Source organism: Prionailurus viverrinus, chromosome C1 (genome assembly GCF_022837055.1).
Source record: "Prionailurus viverrinus isolate Anna chromosome C1, UM_Priviv_1.0, whole genome shotgun sequence".
Classification (NCBI taxonomy): domain Eukaryota; kingdom Metazoa; phylum Chordata; class Mammalia; order Carnivora; family Felidae; genus Prionailurus; species Prionailurus viverrinus.
Window position 1 is genome coordinate 113,920,899 of NC_062568.1, and position 21,877 is coordinate 113,942,775.

At 45.0% G+C, this 21,877-nt stretch overlaps 1 protein-coding gene across 1 annotated transcript in view; it reads left to right on the plus strand.

Annotated features, from left to right (window-relative positions):
- Positions 1–21,877, plus strand: part of VTCN1 (V-set domain containing T cell activation inhibitor 1) — a 65,000-nt gene that overhangs the window by 22,612 nt on the left and 20,511 nt on the right. Inside the window, exon 2 of the mRNA XM_047872062.1 lies at positions 10,385–10,449. Within this exon, the coding sequence (XP_047728018.1) occupies positions 10,385–10,449 (65 nt within the window). The remainder of the gene's footprint in view (positions 1–10,384; positions 10,450–21,877) is intronic.

Here is a 21,877-nt window from a genome sequence, read left to right on the forward strand (position 1 = left end):
GGACAAAGGGTTGAGGGAAATGTACCTGCCCCAGAGGGAGACTGCCCTGTCCTACCCCATCAAACTTGCTAGTTCCCATGCCGGCCTCCCAGCCCCCATCCTAAACCCCAGTGCCTGACCCTCCTCCTCTCGCTCAGGCCCTGCCCTCTGAGGTTCCCCTTCCTACCTCATCCCCTTAAATCCACTAAGGAAAGAGAAAAGAGAGCACGCTCTGGGCTGGGCCTTCAGGAAAGGCGTCAGAGTCAAGGCAGAGCTCTTTGAGTGGGGCCTGCCTTTCACAGCCAGAGAGGGGTCAGAAGAATGTTACAGACGGAGGACAACAGGGGACAATGCACTCATCCGCTTGGTAAGGATTCACGGCTCCAGAAGGGGAGAAGGGTCACGTAGATACAATGGGCATTTTACAATGGTCTTAAATTCTAGACTCGATTTGAACTTTGATCTATAAGCAACGAGAAATCATTTACATTAGGAGACATAGGGGTGCCTGGGTGGCTCAGTCAGTTGAGCATCCGACTCTTGATTTCAGCCTAGGTCATGATCCCAGGGTTGTGGGATCAGGCCCCATGTCATTTCTGTGCTGAGTGTGGAGCCTGATTAAGATATTCTCTCTCTCTCTCTCTCTCTCTCTCTCTCTCTCTCTGCCCCTCCCAGCTTGTGTTCTCTCTCTAAAATATAAAAATAAAAATAATAAAATAATAATAATAATAATAATTGGGGGATACTGGGAAGGGATAGGAATAAGAATTAACATTTATAATTTAAAAACAAAAACCAGCATCTATACAAAGCCTAGTTTGTTTCTCTGACCCTTACAGCAATCCTGTAGAGGCAAAGTGTTGATGAGGACACAGGTTGAGGAAGAATTACAGGACTGCTCAATCATACAAGCCCCCTGCTCCCATCAAGTCTTCATTAGGAAAATAATGCCAGGTTCTCCACGGAGTTGGTGAGGGGAGAGATAGAGAGCACCTTCTCTTTGCATCATCCATTCCAGAAATGACCGTCATCCATACATCCATTCACTGTCACTGAGCAGTGCTCCAGCCCCCATCTGGACTGGGCTGGAGCAGGAGGGGTGAGGAAAGCAAGGTGATGTGGGACAAGGTGGGAAGGAGGCCGTGCATGATAGGAGAGCGGCCTGAAAAACAGGAGCCAATCATGTGAAGGACGTGCTTATTAGCGGCCAAACCTCACTCCAGGTGCTGTGCGCGCCCCTGGAAATCTCTCCCAAACTTTGCTTTGGAAGACTTATAATTAGGCTGTTTCAGTTCCGACCACACAGACTGCTCAGGGGCTGCCCAGCCCTTCCTACAGAGCAGACACTTCATGGGAGGTTCATAACCGGTGTGAAGTGTGTTTGTTATTAAACACAATGGGATCAGTTATACTGCTGAAGAAATCTTCTGGAAACGTTATTTCCTCTGCAGTGAGAATAAGGAAGAATGGGAGACACAGGTATGATTAGAAAAAAGACTAGCGATCAACCTGATATTGACTTTTGTCCCGCTCTGCTTGTGCCACTGGAGAACAGTGTGCACAAGGCTGATGAAATGCTAATGTGTGCTTCATGGGCAATCAGGGGACAGTTATAAATAGAGCAGGTTTAAGAATAAAATATAATGGGGCACCTGGGTGGCTCAGTCAATTAAGTGTCTGACTTCGGCTCAGGTCATGATCTCATGGTTTGTGGGTTCGAGCCACGTGTCGGGCTCTGTGCTGACAGCTCAGAGCCTGGAGCCTGCTTCGGATTCTGTGTCTCCCTCTCTCTGCCCCTCCCCTGCTCACGTTCTGTCTTTCTCTTTCTCTCTCAAAAATAAATAATAAACATTAAAAAAAAATTTATGGCTCTGCCACAAAATCAAATATTGTTTAGGGAAAGGTATCTATCTGTTAACATTCAGTAATTTCCCAGCTGATACTTCCCCTTTCGGGTTTCCTTCCAGCATCTCAAACAAAAGACACCACCTGCAGAGAGGTGGGCTTCTTCAGTCTGTGGAACATCAGGCCCGATGGCCTCCACAGGTTATTAACTGCACAAACCATGAACCCAGCAACTGATGGGAACCCTGGGAGTTAGAAAATTTGGATTTATGTAACATACCGTACGATAACGAAGGCCATGCATGATGGAGTATTAGACCCAAGTCTCATCCTGCTCTGATTTAATAATGTAGGGGTGAGCCCGTGGATGAGTTACTTAACACAAGGCCTCAGTTTCCCCATCTGAAAAGAAAGATAACAGTACCGGTTGGGTTGTTGCAGGGATTAAATGAGATAAGTGAGGCCCTGCCCTCAGTACATACCAACCATCATTGTTAAGTTATGAATAAAGGTTTTAGGAGGCATAGTCAGAATACATAACTGTGGCAAGGGCAAGGCCAGAGCAAACCCCCTGGGATATCAAATTACAGAACTGTCTATTTGAAAGGGACTTTCAAAACTGTTCCAAGTCCTATCCGGTGCCCCAAAATGCCCTTCCCCACTTCTGTCCCTAAGTACTTACTCAGCCCCTGCTTATAGGCACATGTCCAGTGAGAGGAAACTGCAGTCTCAGACCCGTACCAGAACCCTCGTTGGAAAGGTTCTCTGGATAACTTGATCTAAATGTAACCTCCTGGAACTTTCACCTATTGGCTTCATTTCTTCCAGAGTGATAGAGAATAGGCCCGTATGGCACCCTTCAAATTTTGAAGTGATCATCACTACATCTGGACGTCTCTAACTTAAACTACCCCAGTTACTTCAACTACCCTTCAAAAGAAATGTCTTCTAACCACATCACCATGCTGGTCCCACTCCTCCTAGATCAACAGTTCTCAACCAGAGCAACATGTCTCCAGACATTTTAGGTTGTCACAAAAAGGGCAGGGTACTGCTGGCATCTAAAAGAGGCCAGGGATGCTGCTAGAGAACCTACAGCGCACAGGACAGCCCCGGCAGCAAAGAATTATCTGGCCCAAATACTCAACATGGCTGAGCGTGAGAAACCCTGTCCTAAACAAACACATTAATCAGTGTTCTTTTTATTTATTTTTATTTTTTAATGTTCATTTGTTTTTGAGAGAGAGAGAGAGAGAGCACGAGCGGGGGAGGAGCAGAGAGAGAGGGAGACACAGAATCTGAAGCAGGCTCCAGGCTCCGAGCTGTCAGCACAAAGCCGGATGTGGGGCGCAAACCTACAAACCTTGAGATCATGACCTGAGTTGAAGTCAGACTATTAACCGACTAAGCCACCCAGGTGCCCCAATCAGTGTTCTTCTTAAAGTGTGGGCCAAAAATGTACATAGAGGAGTGTCAGCCATTTTACTGTCATTATTTTTCTATTACATTCGGCTAAGACCCTGGTAGTCTGTGGCTAGTGGTTAGCTCAAGCCCCCTTTTCATGTGTCACTGCTAGCCCAGAAACGGCACTCCCGGGGCCCACGTGCTCACCCAGAAATCACCCATCAGTGGTGGCACTCTCTCCTGCTGAGCCTGGAGGCAGCCTTACAATCTTCTCTAACACCATATCCTAGGCCACCACCACTATCCATCATTCAAAAGAAGTTGGCACGTAAGATGCAATCCACTTCTTGGTCATATCTTCCTGGTTTTGTGGCATTGGGGCCCGGGCATGATGTAACCCTGGGTCCTGTGCTTTGGAGGACCCCCATAACGCTGCATCACTATTCTTAGTGGAAGCTTGAAGGAACTCAACCTGATACTCAAAAGCACCCAAGTGTCTTACGGGCAATTTTTGAAAATGTCTTTCCCAAACAGAAAGCCAGGCTGTCCACTGCCAGGAAAGCCATGTGGACAGGGCAGGGCTGCCCAGAAGGATGCCCACTCCTCCCCCTCCCCTCACGCAGCTAAAATTCCATGGAACAGCCCCCTCTTTCCCAATTGCTTCCCAACCCTCCATTTACCAATCTTAAATGGTCATGTTCTCAGTTCCCTGGATCAATGCTGGCCTTGATTTTATCAATACAGATAAAGCAGGGGGATGTAGAGATGAGGAAAAAAATGTTTGAGGAGACAACAATCTAAGCCTCTCAGAAACCTAAAACCTGTACTAATTGATATCTGGACAATAATTGTACCTTGAAGCCCAATGCTCTCTTCTACATAGTATTTAAAAATAATTCCTTTTCACCTTTCTAGGGGGGAAGAATGAGAGAAATGTTTTGGATAGGCTGAAATGAATGTCTTTATAATAAACTCAGTCACTTGGTTAGTTTATGAACAAAGTAATATATTTGATTTATTCAAATATTTACTTGATTTACTCAAATATTCTGCTTGCTATATTTAATTTAAAAGTGTAATTTATTCAGATTAATCATACAAGTGATAACTTAATCTACGTTTCAGAGCCCTTAATCATTTATCATTTATTCAAGTGGAGGTAAGCTGATGATCTGTAAGGAACGTGCTATCTCTCAGTTCAGTCAGTATTTGGGGAAGGAGGCAGAAACTAGAGAGCATAGAAACCATTAATGTCTGGATAAAACAAAGGGCGCTTTATGCCTTCCAGAATGAGTGCTCTACGCACTGTGGAGCGGATCCAGAAAGCCCTTGTTTTCTGAAATGGAACTAGAGGAGATACACAAGGGGTGGGGACAAGGGGAGCCTTCTGACCTTGTGGCCTCCTGCCACGTGGGACCTTTGTGGCTTGCTGTGGCTTTCAGGTTTGTCTGTGTTTTAAATTTCAAATCAACACCTGTGCTTGGGGCTGCCTTCCCAGATCAGCACACCCCAGTCTGCACCTCCCCACGTCCCCACCTTCCCAGAAGACCCCCTGGCTTGCAGCACCCTCGGTCGGCACAATTGTGTCTGTGCAGTTTGAATAATGCCCGGAAGCAGATTCTGGCCCTACTGAGCTGCCCACTTTGGCTGCCAGAGTTCTCTCCAGAGAACAGTATTCCTGTTGGTAGACCAGTTACAAGGTCACATAGGTTTTGAGCGGTCAGACCTCTACCCTGTTTTTCTCCATAAGCACTGCCACGTTTAGTGTGTGATTTTGTATAGTGTGAGGTTTTGTAGGGATGCACGGATCATGTCTTCCCAGAAATGCCTCATTTCTTTCAAGGCAGCAGCAGCAGTGGAGACAAAGGCGTGTGAGGGAGTTGAACAGGGCCATCCCTGGGTAGCATGGATGTGTTTGGCAGAATCTAAGCCCCTCCCCTGGAAGGCTCTGAGTCCTGCAGCACCTCAAAGCCCCCTTCTCCAAGTCCAGAGCACTGAGTGGGGTCCTGACCCCATTCCTGCATACGTGGTCTTTCTGTTGCTTTGGGTTGCTGCCTTGGAGAGAGAGTACGTTGCAGCATGAATTAGCTAAATGCATTTCTCAAGAAAACCTTCCTTTGTACTTTCCTTGAAATTGGTTCATGGAAACACACTTCGTGGAAACACTCTTGGATTCTTCCTATTTCTCTCCGATGTAAATACTTCCTACGCCCTAGAATTCCTGCGAGAATTTGTTGGTCTTTGTACTGAAGCCCTGACTATGTGTCTTGTGTTATTACGGCATGCATGTGTGCGTGTGCGTGCATGTCTGTGTATGTTGTACGTGCGTGTGTGTGTGTGTGTGTGTTTTGCCTCAGTTACACTATACGCTCCTTGAGGGCAGGCACCCCATCTCTACATTTCCTCCATATTGCCCGGCAATGCCTTTCACACACTCAACACTCAATAAAGCTTCCTAAATGAGCCGATCCTCCAAAAGCACTGATTTTCATGTGGGTCCTTTTGTAAGGAGGATCTACTTAAATGTGCGCCGTGAATTCCAACGCAGTGGTGAAAAGACAGTTTTGCAATAAAAATTTCCCACAGCGTCGTTATTGGAAATCATTCTGGCAAAGTAAAAGCCAAAAAGCAACGTAAGAACACCTTATGTGAATATTTTATTCAACTTTAAAAAAAATGAATAAGCAGCAGACAGGAATTATTTAATCTGGCAGCTCCGAGAGTTCCTGCCTCTCTTTCCAAGGCGCTAGAGTTGAGCTATTTCCCAAGGGAACAGCAGCTCGGCACAAACCTCAAGGTGATTCCTGCTTAGGGAGATTGCTGACAGACAGCAGGCTTCAGCTTCCACGATTAGGGAAACATGCGGGTCTGCTGGTGATGGAGATGGGCTCAGCCGCTTTGACTGACACACGCGACCTCCACTGTCCCATCCCTGCCGGTGAGTGTGCAGGTGTCTGTTCTGTGTCTTTGCTTTTCCTCAGAGAGGGTAGGGGAAAGCACATGTGATGGCTTGAGGCAGGGGTATCTATGATGCTTCAGTGTGGCTGGAGGGCAGGAACCCAGGGGGAGCGTGGGGAGAGGCAGAGGCAGGAGAGAAGGCAAGATACCCCCTTTTGAAGGCCACATGGCCACATCCAAGGGTGAATTTTTATCACGAGGGAAATGGACAGGCACTCAAAGTTTTCAGCAGAGGACTGTTATGACTATATTACAGTTCGGTAATCATTCTTACAAAGAGCTCAGTCGCTGAACCAAGGGCCAATCTCCACGCCAGCTTCCATCAGCACCACCAAGGAAACATATATTCCAACTTAAAAACATGAGTTTGTTATATAACCGCAGCAGAAAAATAAGAATTCATACTTATGGAAGCTTCCCACGTGCCTGGCATTATTCTACATGGTTTTTAAAATCACTCAACTCGTGTTAACACTGTGTTAACTCGTTTAATCTTTTAAAAAAAATTTTTTTTTAATGTTTATTTTTGAGAGAGAGAGATAGTGTGAGTGGGTGAGGGGCACAGAAAGAGGGAGACAGAATCTGAATCAGGCTCCAGGCTCTGAGCTGTCGGCACAGAGCCTGACGTGGGGCCTGAACCCGTGAACTGCGAGATCATGACCTGAGCGGAAGTCGGACACTTAACCGACTGAGCCACCCAGGAGCCCCCAGCTCATTTAATCCTAACAGGAAGGAATGGAAGCTGGAAGTCACATGACTATAAGCGGTGATGCTGTGGCTCGAATCAAGCAGGGCTCGGTCCAGAAGCCATGTTTGGGACCTTGTCATCATACTCTCCCCGTGATCACTGAGGCTCCCACCTCAGTCACTCTCATACAGAAACTCTGAAGTCACGCTGATGGGGGTGGTATGAAGAATGGGCAGGAGGGGCCAGACTGGAAACAGGGAAGACTGTTGGGAGAGCCTTGTAAAAATGCTAGTGACACACGGTGGTGACCAGGGGCCCTGAAGACAGAAATGAAGAGACTGGGAGAGAAATGAAAAGGATACTCAACAGGACCTGATAACTCAAAGGAGCTCGTTGAGCCCTCGCACACGCCTGGTACACGGTATTTCTGATGTATCAAAATACTCTAATATTGTTAGCATTACCAGTTGGACCGTTCCCAGGTGTAAGTCAGCTTTTAATAACAAACTTACAGCAAATAGCTTCGGGTAAACGTTTTTATGGTAAAATATATATACACAGCCTTTCATGGATCATGCCACATCCACTATCTAATTTGATCTTAAAACAACCCTCTTAGATCGGTCTTCTCAGTCTGCTGTAACAAGGAACCACTGACCTGTGGCTTAAACAACAGAAAGTGCTCTCTCACAGCTCGGGAGACTAGCAAACCACTTGTGGGGCAGGCTTGATTCCTTTGGAGGGTGAGGGAGAATCTTCTCCAGGCCTCCCCGCCAGCTTCTGGTGGTTTCTGGGCAATCTTTGATGTTCCGTGGCTTGTAGGTCTCTGCTTTCATCTTAAAGTAGTGTGTTCCCTAAGTGTGTGTGTGCATGTCTGTGTCTAAGTGTCCCCTTGTCATAAGGACACCAGTCATACTGGACTGGGGGCCCACGCTACTCTGGCATGACCTCATCTAACAAATTCCTTTTGCCATGACCTTATTTCCAACTAAAGTCACATTCTGAAGTACTCAGGGTTTGGACTTCAAAATATAAATCTGGAGGGCTGGACGCACTTCACCCTGTAACACCCTTCCAGCTGGCAAAGCAGGGATGGCTCCTGTGCCCATTTTAAGGAAAAAGAAACCGAGTCTCAGAGAGATGAAGTAATTTCCCCAAGGTAAGTGAAACCCTGAGCCACAAATGCGAGGTGGCTCCCTGGCTCAGTAGTCAGAGAGAGCCAGGCAGTGCCGCCTGCTGGGTGCGTGTGGCTGTTCTCACACCCTTCGAGCGGTCAGAACCGAGGGTGTAGAGAGAGCAAAGTGGTCAAATGTGGTCTCCTCTTAGAATCAATGGCAGATACCCCGTTGTTAAAAGCATCATTTTGCTTTATTCAGTTGCTGCCCCCACAGCCGCACCTCGTGAGGGCCTGACCTCCAGGGAAACTGTTCACTCACATTGTTTCTTGTACGTCTGTTGTTTCTTGCGGTGGGTCCGGCCCTGAGCAAGGGGAGAGCTGGGCACAATGCACGTATTCAGGGCGGAGAGCAGAATGCCCTGCGCCTCCCTTTTCTCTCTGTGGCACCATTCTTTGCCTCCCTGTGCCTTTCTTTTGTCCTGTTGTTGAGCAACATTGGTGTGGGCGTGGGGAGCGTGCGGCTTGCCAGCAGTGAGACCGCGTGCCCGAGGACGCCTGCCTGATGACTTATGCACAAGGGCGGGCAGCGATGGGCGAGCTTCCCAGGAACCGCTTTGCCAACACGCCAGCTCCGATCTGGGCCTTCTTCTCTGCCCGCGTCACTCTCGACAGCGAGAGCTGGTAGCCCTCCAGGGGCATGGGTCCACCCGGAGAGCGGATGGCCGTGCCCCATGTGTGAACCCCCCTCCTCTTGGGAGGCAGCATAGGAAGTAGATGAGTGCAGCTTCCAGAGATAGATTCTAATCCCAGCTCTGCCACTTACCGACAAGGTGAATTTCAGGAAGATGATGAATCTCCCTGTGTCATTTCCTCATCTATAAAATGGGGATAATACACTTGTTTACCTCATAAGGTTATTGAAAAGATAAATGATATAATCCATGGATGGTGCCTAGAACAACATGTCTGCCAAGTTATTCTAGCGCTCGGCACTTGTAAACAGTACTGCCTTAGTTTTCCCCCAAGTGTCATTTGTTAATTTGTTCATTGAAAACTGGCAGGATACATTGTTTTTAATGTTTATTTATTTTTGAGAGAGAGAGAGAGAGAGAGAGAGCATGAATGGGGGAAGAGCAGAGAAAGGGAGACACAGGATCTGAAGCAGGCTCCAGGCTCTGAGCTGTCAGCACAGACCCCGACACGGGGCCCGAACCCACGAACCGTGAGATCATAACCTGAGCCGAAGTGGGACGCTGAGCCCCCCAGGCCCCCCTGCAGGATACATTTCAAGAAGTTGACAATGGTTGTGTCTGGATGACGGAATTGCAGGTCATTTTATTGTTCTATTTAAAAAAAAAAAAAACATTTGTATTTTCTAAAGTTTCTGTAATAAATATGTAGTACATTTTTTTTTTTAATTTTTTTTTTTCAACGTTTATTTATTTTTGGGACAGAGAGAGACAGAGCATGAACGGGGGAGGGGCAGAGAGAGAGGGAGACACAGAATCGGAAACAGGCTCCAGGCTCCGAGCCATCAGCCCAGAGCCCGACGCGGGGCTCGAACTCACAGACCGCGAGATCGTGACCTGGCTGAAGTCGGACGCTTAACCGACTGCGCCACCCAGGCGCCCCTGTAGTACATTTTTTAATAAGAGGAAACAAACTCCCATTGAGGATCTTCAGGGTGCAGTGGACTAAGGATGGGTGAGTACAAGGGAAGATATGACCATTGTCTTTCGTGGAGTTTAAAGTCTATGGAGGGTGGGGCGCCTGGGTGGCTCAGTCTGAAAACCGTCCAACTTTGCCTCGGGTCATGATCTCATGGTTCACAGGTTCGAGCTCCACGTTAGGCTCTGTGCTGACAGCTCAGAGCCTGGAGCCTGCTTTGGATTCTGTGTCTCCCTCTCTCTCTCTCTCTCTGCCCCTCCTCTGCTTGCATTCAGTCTCTGTGTCTAAAAAATGAATAAACATTAAAAAAATTGTTTAAAGTCTATGGAAGGAGACAAGGCAGATAGATCAATGCTGGGCATTAATGCTCAGTGTGGGCTGAGTATGGAACCAGTCCCCCCGCAGGTTGCACCCAACACCACAGAGATGCCCTCAGTTTTGTCCCAACGATCTTTGTATGTGGTCTTCCCTGATCTGGAAATAGGACAGTAAGATGATACACAAAGTCACTGCTTTCATGACCCCCGGCACCCCCAGGGACACGGGGATGGAATTGTTGAGACCCCTTCCAAAGGCGCCTGTTCCTAGGAAGGGGCTTACGGTGAAGAAGAAAGTTGAGATGCTTTCTGTGGCACCTCTGACAAATGACACACATGAACCCGGGTCACAAAGCAGCATGTCAAGTGAACTGAAGAGTAATTTCCTGTTTCTCTATCTCTCCATAGCATTATTAGCATCATCATTGTTTTGGCTGGAGCCATTGCACTTATCATCGGTTTTGGTATCTCAGGTATGTGATTTCTTGCGTTATCGTGATCCATTCACCCCTTACCACTTAGGTGCCCGATTACTCAGTGCGGTCGAACGGAAAGAGCGCAGGGCTTGGACCCAGAAAACCTCAGAGCAGAGCATTGCTTCTTCCACTTATGGACTCCGCTCTCTCCGAATTAGTCATTTAACTCCCCGGGCCTCAGTTGCCTCATTCGTAGGATGGGAGAATTAATGCCCAGGTCCCCAGGTAGTTGCGAGAGCCAAACGGGATGTGTACCAGGGTATTCTACCTACCAATCAGCGCTGAAGGTATCTGGCGTCACAGGTAAAGGGCTACGGCGAGCCATTCTAGCAATGGTTGGCCCGGGTGGGTGGTTCCTTTGCATTGAAACGTTGCTGAAGTGTTAAAGAATATCGGGTCCTAGGTAGCGGGAAGACAGGTTGTGACTGCTGTTTGTGCAGGAAACTGACGCCACCGTGCGTGGATGGTGAGATTCTGAAGGCAGCTGATGTCAGTTGCAGGAATAGTCTTCTCTCCCCTCTTCTGTGTGGACCGTGACTTGGAAGCGTCTATTATGGATGCCACTTAATTAAAACATTGAGTGAGTTAGGCCACAGCTGTCTTCTCCGAGGCAAACTGTTTGCTCCATTTCCCTTAAGCTGCCTGACTCAGGCCAACATTTCTATTTTAACTTAGTCTGGGGCCAAAGCTGTCGCTTTATAACTTCAGTTTCTATAGTCCCAGCTGCCTGTTGTCTCTGTCACTCCCCTCTGGTGGGGATGTGCTGCCACCAAACAGTGGTTGTGGCTTAAGTGAAGAAAATGGTAGTGGTACATGTGTTTGCCTAGAAAAGGCATTAGCACCTTTCCCCACTTCCTTGATCGAAAATAGGTATTTTGGGGGGCGCCTGGGTGGTTCAGTCAGTTAAGCGTCCAACTCTGGCTCAGGTCGTGATCTCGGGCTCTGAGGGTTCGAGCCCCGCATTGAGCTCTGTGCTGACAGCTCAGAGCCTGGAGCCTGCTTCGGATTCTCTGTCTCCCTCGCTCTCTGCCCCTCCCCCGCTCACACTCTGTCTCTGTCTCTGTCTCTGTCTCTCTCTCTCAAAATTAACAAGCATTACAAAAATATTTTAAGAGAAAAAATAGGTATTTTAGGGTGCCTGGTTGGCTCAGTCAGTAGAGCAGGATACTCTTGATGTTGGGGTTGTAAGTCTGAGCCCCATGCTGGGTATAGAGATTACTTAAAAAAACTAAAAACTTAAAAAAAAAAAAAAGGTATTTTTGTCTTTCATCCATTTTGATTGGATTATCTGCCTTTTTCTTTTTGATTTGTAGGAATCCTTTATATATTTTGGATGCAATTTGGTTATATGCATTGCAAAATCTCTTCTACGCTATGGCTTGCTTTTTCCCTCTCTTAATGATGTCTTTCAATGCGAGCAAAAGCTCTTAATTTTAACCTAGTCCATTTTATCCATCTTTTCCTTTATACTGGAGCTTTTTGTAGCCTGTTTGGTTAAAAAAATATTTGCCTATCCCAAGGTCATGAAGATTTTTTCCCTAAGTTATCTTCTAGAAGCTTTCTTATTTTACCTTTCTCATTTATATCTATTAACCATTCAGAATTAATTTTGTGTGTGGTGCAAGAGAGTGGTCAAGATTCATATGTTCCGTGTGGCTCTCCAGGCGATCTCGCACCATTTGTCAAAAATACTGTCCTTCCCCCACGTCTCACCAAGTGCTATTTTTATCATAAATCGAGTATCTAAATGTGTATGGATCTGTTTCTGAGTGTACTAGCCTGTTTTATTCTAATATTCTTTTATAATTCATTTTCTTTTTATGTTCTTTCTCTACCTAGTCCTGATCTTGGGCATTTTATCTGTCCATCAGTCTGTGTGTATCTCTCTCTCCTTCTCTCATCTTAAAGCAGGTTTACAGGGCATTATTAGCTCAACAGTAGTTTTGAAAGAGCCACGTTTAGGTTTGTCTCTGATTGTTTTCCTATTTAATTAGTTTTGGCTTTTATCTTTATTAATGTCCCTCTTTCTGCTTTGTTTTGCTGTCTTTTCATTCTTTTTTCTAGTATCTTAAAATAAACACTTCTCAAAAGAGTATGTCCAGGAAAGCCAACATGGCCACCTGTGACTCAGTCGGTTAAGCATCTGACTTTTTTTTTTTTTTTAACATTTTTATTTATTTTTGGGACAGAGAGAGACAGAGCATGAACGGGGGAGGGGCAGAGAGAGAGGGAGACACAGAATCGGAAACAGGCTCCAGGCTCCGAGCCATCAGCCCAGAGCCTGACGCGGGGCTCGAACTCCCAGACCGTGAGATCGTGACCTGGCTGAAGTCGGACGCTTAACCGACTGCGCCACCCAGGCACCCCAAGCATCTGACTTTTGATGTCGGCTCAGGTCATGATCTCACGGTTTGTGAGATCCAGGCCTGTGTCAGGTTTCCCACTGACAATGCCAAGTCTGCTTGGGATTCCCTCTCTCTTTCTCTCTGCCCCTGCCCCACTCACTCTCTCTCAAAATAAATAAATTAACATTTTTTAAAAAGAAATCCAATTAATAGCTTTTAGGAGATGCTATCATTCAGCTTTCCAAAATGTTTACCAATTTACTCTTCACCAGAAGTGTATGAGAGATCCAGTGTTTCATGTCCTCACCAACCCTAGATACTGTAGAATCCTTTTGTGGTTTTAATTTCTATTTCCTGGTGACTGAGGAGACTGAGTGCATGTTCATATGAGAATCATAATGTTGAGTGACAGAAGCAGACACAAAACAGTACGTTCTATATAATTCCACGTATATATAGTTCATAAACAGGCAAATGAATCTCTATTAGAAAGGAGAATAGTGGTTACTACCCTGGGAAGAGTTGAGGGGGTAGCCTTTAGGAGGTAGCATGAGGGGACTTCTGTGGGATAGTCAAGTTATAGTTCTTGGTATGGGTGGTGGTTACGTGGAAATGAAAATGTGATAATTCTGCAGACTGCACAGTTACGATGTATATATTTTTATGTATATGTGTTGTACTTTAACACACACATATAGGGGCGCCTAGATGGCTCAGTCAGTTAAGTATCCGACTTTGGCTCAGGTCATGATCTTATGGTTCATGGGCTCAAGCCCTGCATCAGGCTCTGTGCTGACAGCTCAGAGCCTGAAGCCTGCTTTGGATTCTGTGCCTCCCCCTCTCTCTGTGTTTCCCCCACTTGCACTCTCTGTCTCTCTGTCTCTCTGTCTCTCAAAAATAAACATTAAAAAAATTTAAATATATTCATATATATACACACATTACAAATATGTATTATAAAATATGTGTATATATACATTGGGAAATAAAATATTGACTGATAAAGTGAATATTTTGAACTAACTTTTAAAGATATCAGTATATACATTTTGGTAACTTCTTCACTAATGCTTAGTTAGCTCTTCCTTAGTTATAATTTACCCATTCTGGATCTTATACATCTCCTTGAATTAAAACCCTAGGCACCTGGTGGCTCAGTCAGTTGAGTATCTAACTCTTGATTTTGGCTCAGGTCATGTTCCCATGGTCATGGGCTTCAGCCCTTCATCAAGCTCCACGCTGTGCAAGGAGCCTGCTTGAGATTCTCTCTCCCTCCCCCCGCCTCTCTCTGTCCCTCTTCCCTGCTCGCACACACTCTCTCTCTAAAAATAAAATAAAATAAAAAATACACTGCCTTAAAAACAACAAAAACAACCAAAACAACAGCAACAACTCTAGTGTTTGTCCTGCACTCTAAATCTTGGTGACGAAACTTTTTTGGGCTTAGGGCTAAACGGCTTGGCATGATATACCCCTTATGGAATTATCTTTTACTTGACCACCCTAGCAAGAATTTTCACATTGCCACAGCTTCCCTGTGACAGTCAACATTTTGCCACTCACACTTTTCCTATTGTATGACTATAGCGACCTCAGTACTTAGCTCCGTCCCCTGAACAGGATGCTCAGAGGGTACTCCCTAAGTGCTTTTTTGAACGGACAAGTGGATGGGTGCTTGGAGAAGCAAATACATGGATAAAAGCTAGTCTACCCAGTCCAGCAATATTCCACCAGTAATATTAAAACCCTACTGCCAATAAAGAGGTTTTCTGCCTCCGTCCTATTTCATGGGGTTAAAGCTGGTCATTTTGAATACAATAGGCTGTTTATGAATTTAACACTCTTTAGTTGGATTTTTCTCAGTTGCCTTTATTAAAACACCCATAACCCTTACCCGAGAGCATCATATTATCACACTTTAGATAAATTCAATAAAATGTTAGCTGGCTTGGGGCGCCTGGCTCAGTCAGTTAGTGCCCGATTCTTGATTTTGGCTCAGGTCATGATCTCACGGTTCGCAAGTTTGGGCCTCACGTTGGGCTCCACGCTGACAGTGTGGAGCCTGCTTAGGATTCTCTCTCTTCCTCTCTCTCTTCCCCTCTCCCACCCGCTCTGTCTCTCAAAATAAATAAATCCACTTTAAAAAAAATGTTAGCTGGCTTCATACACAAGGCAGTGAAATTAAGGAAATGGCATTACGTAGGTGATGGTGATGATGATGGCAATATCTTTTGAATCTTTCCTATGTGCACCTCACTGCAATAAATAACTTTGCATACATTATCCAACTTACTATTCACAACAAAGAGGAGAAAAGTATTATTCCTACCTCCCAATAACTACTCACCCAAGGTTGCACACAGCTAGCAAATGGCACAGTTGTGTTTCAGGCCCTGGTAATTTGCTTCTGGAACCCACACTCTTCCCTACCTCCCCGGTACAGATAATGATTTTCGTACGGAGTTGTGGAAAGGGAAGGGTGTTTTCTGGTGTGCCTTGCAGGCATCATTCCTGAGACCGCAGCTCAGACATAGAGATATTCCTAAATACAGTAAACAATTCCACCTCTTCAACACTCTCCTGAGGTCACATATGCCAGCTCCTCATCGCCACCTCACTCCTGAAGAGTACTAAGTATGGACCCCAGAACACATAAAATGCACGTGAGGTGAATTATTTGGAAGAGAGGTTGAGAGGCTCCCAGTAATCCCTGGTTATAGGACAGCCTTTGTGGATGGCCCTTCAAGACGGGGGCGGGAGGTGGGGGCGGACGCCATGGAAAGGTCCCTGACCCTCTGCAGCCCAGTCCTCACACTGTCACTCACTCACTGGATGACTTGGAACAGCTCTGTGTAAGGGAAGAGTTGAGGGATCAGACAGAGACGTTCTCATCTCAGGTCTGACACTTAGAACTTAACTTTCCAGAAATGGTTTCTTCGCTGGTAAAAGAGCCATTGTGGGAATTCAATGAGAAAAGTGTTTGCGAAGTACCTGGCACATGAGTGTAATAAATGGCTGTCACTGTTATTTAGATTGATAGCGTCGGTGCTATTGATAATAAATTGTTGTTATTAATGCATTTATATGGCACTTCTTAAAACTTCCGCAATTTCCTGGCCATGCCAGGGCTGGACACCTCCTCTGAAGTTAGGCCAGGGCAGGAAGCCACAGGACACGGTCTCATAATAAATACTCCATCTTTGGACACTGGATAAGCCAACCAGGCATGTGCTCATGGCACCGAAACAGGAGACTGAACAAATTGTCTACAAAGTATTTGAGAGGCATACAGATCTATATCTCTAGAGCTAGGTCTAGAGAACCTATCTAGATATAGATATAGAAATAGAGATATTTTTTAATTGTAGTCATCTGAGAAACAGTTGTTGGCCTTTCTTACTTTCATTTCATGGTTTTCAATCGTTTTTAATTTTACGTAAGGTAAAGATACCATCTTACTGGATGGGCTCTCTGTGTGTCTCAAGCTGGTCATGGATATAAGCCAAATGTGGCAGAAAGAGCACAGGGTTAGTTCCAGACAAGATTGTGTTTGATCCTGGCTCCACTACATGCTAGACAGAGCTTCGGCCAGCCATTTAATCCCATGGAGCCTCTTTATCCTCAGTCATAAGAAGGGCATAATGGGAATTCTTATGTTTCCTGGTTCTTACCAGGCTTAAAAGGAGTCACTATAACTGAAGCACTTAGTAAAGTCTTCCTGTCCTCCTGGTGCTCTGATCTGCAATCTTTCCAAATGATTCTAGTTAATAATGGTTATCAAAAGCATTAAGATTTAACATGTGGCAAGTCAGGTGCTATGTTAAGCTCTTTGCCTGCGCTGTATCCTTTAGACCTTTCAGGGACTGTCTGAGGGAGCTACTATCATTAACATCTTAATTTTAGGGGCACCTGGGTGGCTCAGTCATTTAAGCGTCCAACCTCGACTCAGGTCATGATCTCGCGGTTCATGAGGTCGAGCCCCACGTCAGGCTCTGTGCTGACAGCTCAGAGCCTGGAGCCTCCTTTGGATTCTGTGTCTCCCACTCTCTGCCCCTCCTCTCTTCATGTTCTGTCCCTGTCTCTCAAAAATAAGTAAACGTTAGAAAATTTTTTAAAGATGAAAAAAAAATGAAATAAAGAAGTTAGAAAACTTGCCCAAGATCACATATCCAGTAAGTGGCAGAGATGAGACTTGAATCCAGACAGCCTGATACCCGTTCTCAAACACCATATTCTACAGTGGCTTCCCACATTGTCCCTTCATCTAGCATGGCCCAGCATCCCTCCTCATTTCTTCTCACAGAAGCAGCCGTTACCCCCACCCTGCTCTCCTCTCTGGCAAGAGGGGCACTCACATTGGTGCCAGCTTAAGCCTACGTGTTACCACCTTTAAGCCTTGTGCTATGGTGTCCGTCCAGGTGGCTGGGTGTTTCCAGCCAATGCCGAACAACCATTCCTGAAAGCTCCCAGTATGCTGTCTATGCTACTGGAATGTACAGAACTTGTCTCACTGAGTCATTTCAAAAGAAAGTTCATTTTCCAGGTTTTATCCAGTGGCACTGGACATCCCAGATTATAATTTCTGTAAAGAAGTCTTGCCTTGTGTCACCTATAACCTCACTTTCCAAGAGATTTCTGCTCCTACAGGGCAGGGCAATTGAATAGCGCTCACCCAGTGTGAAAACAGAACCGCTCAGATTTTGGCCTGCTTCTCTTTTACAGCTACTCTTCTCCGATGCAAACCAGAGCTGTCAGAGCAATTAGCCCTCAAGGGCTAGAGAATGCATTTTCAGTAAGTGGCAGGGCTTTCCAACTTTAAAGTTGAAATCTTAGAGGCCAGTGAAATTCTTAAAATCTGTGCCTGTTTCAATTAACAGAAATCTCTATCAATAGATAACCACCTCAAACCCATCTCCTGGAGTCCTCTTACCCTCCGGCTCACCAAATCACACAAGAGCCACTGGTGGTTAAGAGGCCTGGAGAATACTACCAGGCCAGATTGTGTTTCCTAAAACAATTGGCTCTTTGAGCCAATATTTGCTTGCAAGTTTGAATACAGATTTCTTTCTTTCTTTCCTTTCTTTCTTTCTCTCTTTCTTTCTTTTTCTTTCTTTTATTTTCTCTTTTTTTTGAAAAGCAATATTTGTATGCTATTGCTTGCAAATGAAATTTCCTTTAATCACTTTTAATCATCATTTATTCAGCTAACAAGCATTTATTGATTGCTTTCTGGGTGCAAAGCCATGGCTAGGTCCTCATGGTTTTTTAAGTTCTCCCTAGTTTTTATTCCTCCTCTTGATTTGATAAGGGAGGGGAGCATTTAATCGACATTATGCTCATTCCATCTGCCCCATCTTTAATGCAACCTTAAATGGGCTAGAGCCTGCAGTGGGTCCCTGGGGCACTCCACACTTGCCTACTTTCAATCATTAAGTTCTCTAAGAGATATTTCAGCAAATTCTCTACCTTTGGGCTCAAGGCCAACACATTAAAATTAATTCGGTAGCACAATTACCAAACTCAGATATGTCATTACCATTTCATTCTCTCTATAAACTGTGTTAATCATGTATTTTTTCTGAAAAGTAATTTTTCAATTCAACTTTAATGGCACTTTATAAACTACAATCAAATTTATCCCTGCTCTAACATAGTTACATTTGCTCCATGATTATATTGAGGATCTCTGTATTTTCATTGCTTTCTTTTCCACTGGCTCACGTTTCCCCAAAATTTAGATGCGGTAATCCTGCCGAATATTCCTTATTCCTACAACCATTTTGGAGAGTAGCATTATCTCATATAGTGCCTTGATTTCTACTTATTTCCATTCACTCATTCATGTATTCATTCAATGAACAAACACTCTTTTTCTTTGTAGAAATGTAGCATTAGGCACTTGTCTTACTTTGTTCAGGCTGCCATAACAAAATATCATAGACTGGGTGGCTTAAAAAACAGAAATTTATTTTCTCACAGTTCTGGAGGCTGGAAAGTCCTCCCCAGGTTTTAGGTGGTCCCGTCTCTAAGGCTACAATGGTAGTGGCCCTCTGGCCTGTTGAAACACGGACAATGGCCCTCGTCCTTTGAAAGGAAGGAGGCACACCCGATGATCTCTGCGCATCACCTTTAGATTGTTTTTCCCTTTTCTGGAAGAATAGCACATATTACAGCTCTATGGTCTTGGCCTGCAGGATCTAAGAAGTCTGACAGCCTTCCTTCATTTGTCTCATTTTTTCTATCCCCTTTAGTTTTTCTGTCCCCTGCTGGTGCTGTTGCTGCTGGTATAGTCCCCATTTCTATTCCTGGCTTCTGCCGAGGTGGCTAATTAAACCTTTCTTATTTTTTTGCAATATGGATAGGCTGAGAAATTTCCAAATCTTCAAGTTATGGTTCTTTTTTAACTTAACAATTCCTTCTTCAATTCATCTCTTTCCTTTCTTAAATGTTACTATATAAGCAGTCAGGAGTAACCAAAATGCTCCTTCAAACCTTTGCTTAGAAATCTCAGTTAGGGGCACTGGCTGGCTCAGTGAGTACAGCATCTGACTCTTGATCTCGAGGTCATGAGTTCGAGCCCCACATTTGGTGTAGAGATCACTTTAAAAATATACAATCAATTAATTATATACCCAACTCCATTACTTGTAAATTCAAAATTCCATCACTTATAAATTCAACTTTCCACGAAACACTAGAACATAGTTTAACCAAGTTCTTTGCCACTTTATAACAGGATGACTTTTCCTCCAGTTTCCAATAACATGTTCCCATTTCCATCTGAGACCTTACCAGAATCACCCTTAACATCCATATTTCTACATGCATCTTAAAATTCTTCCAGCCCCTACCCAGGACCCTGTTTCAAAGCACCCTCCACATGCTTACTAGTCTATTACACCAGCACCTCACTTCTTAGTACCAAAATTTGTATTAGTCAGGGTCGTCCTGAGAAACAGAACCCAGAACCAATTGGAGTGTGTGTGTGTATATGTGTGTGTGTGTGTGTGTGTGTGTGTGTGTGTGTGTAATGAGAGAGAGGGAGGGAGAGATTTAGAAAGAATTGGCTCACACAATTGTGGAGGCTAAAAAATCCCAAGATCTGCTTCATCAAGCTGGAGACCCAGATGGTTGAGTTCCAATCTGAGTCCAAAGGCTTGAGAACCTGGAGAGCCAATGATGTAGTTCCAGTCCCAAAACTGGCAGGCTCAAGATCCAAGAAGACAGTATTTCAGGTCTAGCCCAAAGGCAGGAAAAGACGAACGTCCCGGCTGAAAGCAATTAGGCAGTCGGAGTTCCCTCTTACTCAGGCTTTGTGTTCTATTCAGGCCTTCTACTGATTGCATGACGCCCCCCAAATAAGGGGTAGGGGGTGACCTGCTTTACTCTACTGAATCAAATGTTAATCTTATCCAGAAACATCCTCACAGACGCCCCAGAATGTGTGACCAAATGCCTGGGCATCCCATGGCCCAGTCAAGTTGACATACAAAATCAGAGCATTATAGGGCTTACAAATATCATGAAGACAGCCTCCGTCCTTGAAAAGCTTACAAATGTGTGCCAGGGACAGGCTAGACACAAGGTGGAGGGAGACAGCTGCTATAATAAAGGCAAGGGAAAGTATTATGGGAGAGTAGAGAATCTATTAATTTTGTCTTGGCAGATCAAAAGAGGGCTTCACGCAAGGGCTGCCATCTGAACAGCCTTGCATAGAAGTAGAATTTGGATAGCTGGTGATAAAGGAGAGGGGGGAACTATAAATTGTAGGTGCAAGATGAACAGGGGTGTGAAGATGCATAGTATAATGGTATAACCAGTACTACCCTGGAATGTCTTGGATATTAGTCTGTCAAGTAAAAATAATTGAAAAGCAAATTAAATCTTTAAAGCAGAGTTCAAGAAAATGCCAAGGCAGGGGATGGGGCCTGTTGCATTCATATAATGCATTGAAACTCCGTACAGTCGTCTTTCATAATTTCTCTCCCAGATCTCCCACGTGAATGGCCACTGTGCATGGCAGCTGTTCCCAGGTCTCACTTCCCCCACACTCAAAAGTCTGCGCAACTTCCTCCCAAGCCAGCCTGTGCACAGGCTTTGTTTCCCCTGCCTCTTTTTTACCTAGAACTTTCTTCTATCAGTAACTTTCTTTCTAAATAAACCCACTGAGCTTAGCTTCTTCGGGTCTGTCCTCCATCCAGTACCTTCACCTACTTTCCATAAAGCCTATGAGCCAATTAGTTCCAATCCCTAATGGGCTAGGAAGGGTGAAATGCCAAGGATATCCTTATGTTCATAGCATTTACCTCTTAAATCTGAAAAATAGCGTGCATACCTTGTGTATTTTTTCCAGTGAAAGCAGAAAATCAATAAATCACTTGATATACATAAATAGTAGAGACTATGGAAGGATGTGTTAGGAAATGAGACTGGAAAGGCGGCGATAAAAACTAATATCTATGGGGCACTTACTATGTGCCAACCAGGATTTAGCTTTGAAGGCCATGCTAGTAAGTCTGAACTTTATTTACTCCACAGCCTTTGGGAGCCGTGGAAGATTAGTGATTATAAAACTGATGTGTCCAGACTGTATTTTAAGGTCTACCCGTAAGGTGAATGCATGTAAACTAGATTGGATGGAAGCAAAGATGAAGCGCAGAAATACCAACAGGGAAGCCAAGAAATGCTCAGGACCCATCAAGTAGGACTTTTTTGGCTCTAAGTAGGAGAGGTGTGTGCCAAATGTTTTAGTATAACAAAGCGTTTGTTTAAAAGGTACTTAGAGATTGGGACAGGAACTAGACGTGGAACCCCTCAGGATCTAAGACAGCTCTAGGGGTGGAGGATTCTCTTCATCTTTCTCTCGCATGTTCTCTCCCCCACACTTTGGATCGGCTCCACTCTCCTCTTGGGCTCAAATGCCCCTCCCCCTCCTTCACTTCACAACCAACCACGGAAGGAGTCTCTCAAGAAGATTCGGTTAATAAGAGACTCTTAAGTACTGAGAACACACTGAGGGTTGATGGGGGGTGGGGGAGAGGGGAAAGTGGGTGATGGGCATTGAGGAGGGCACCTGTTGG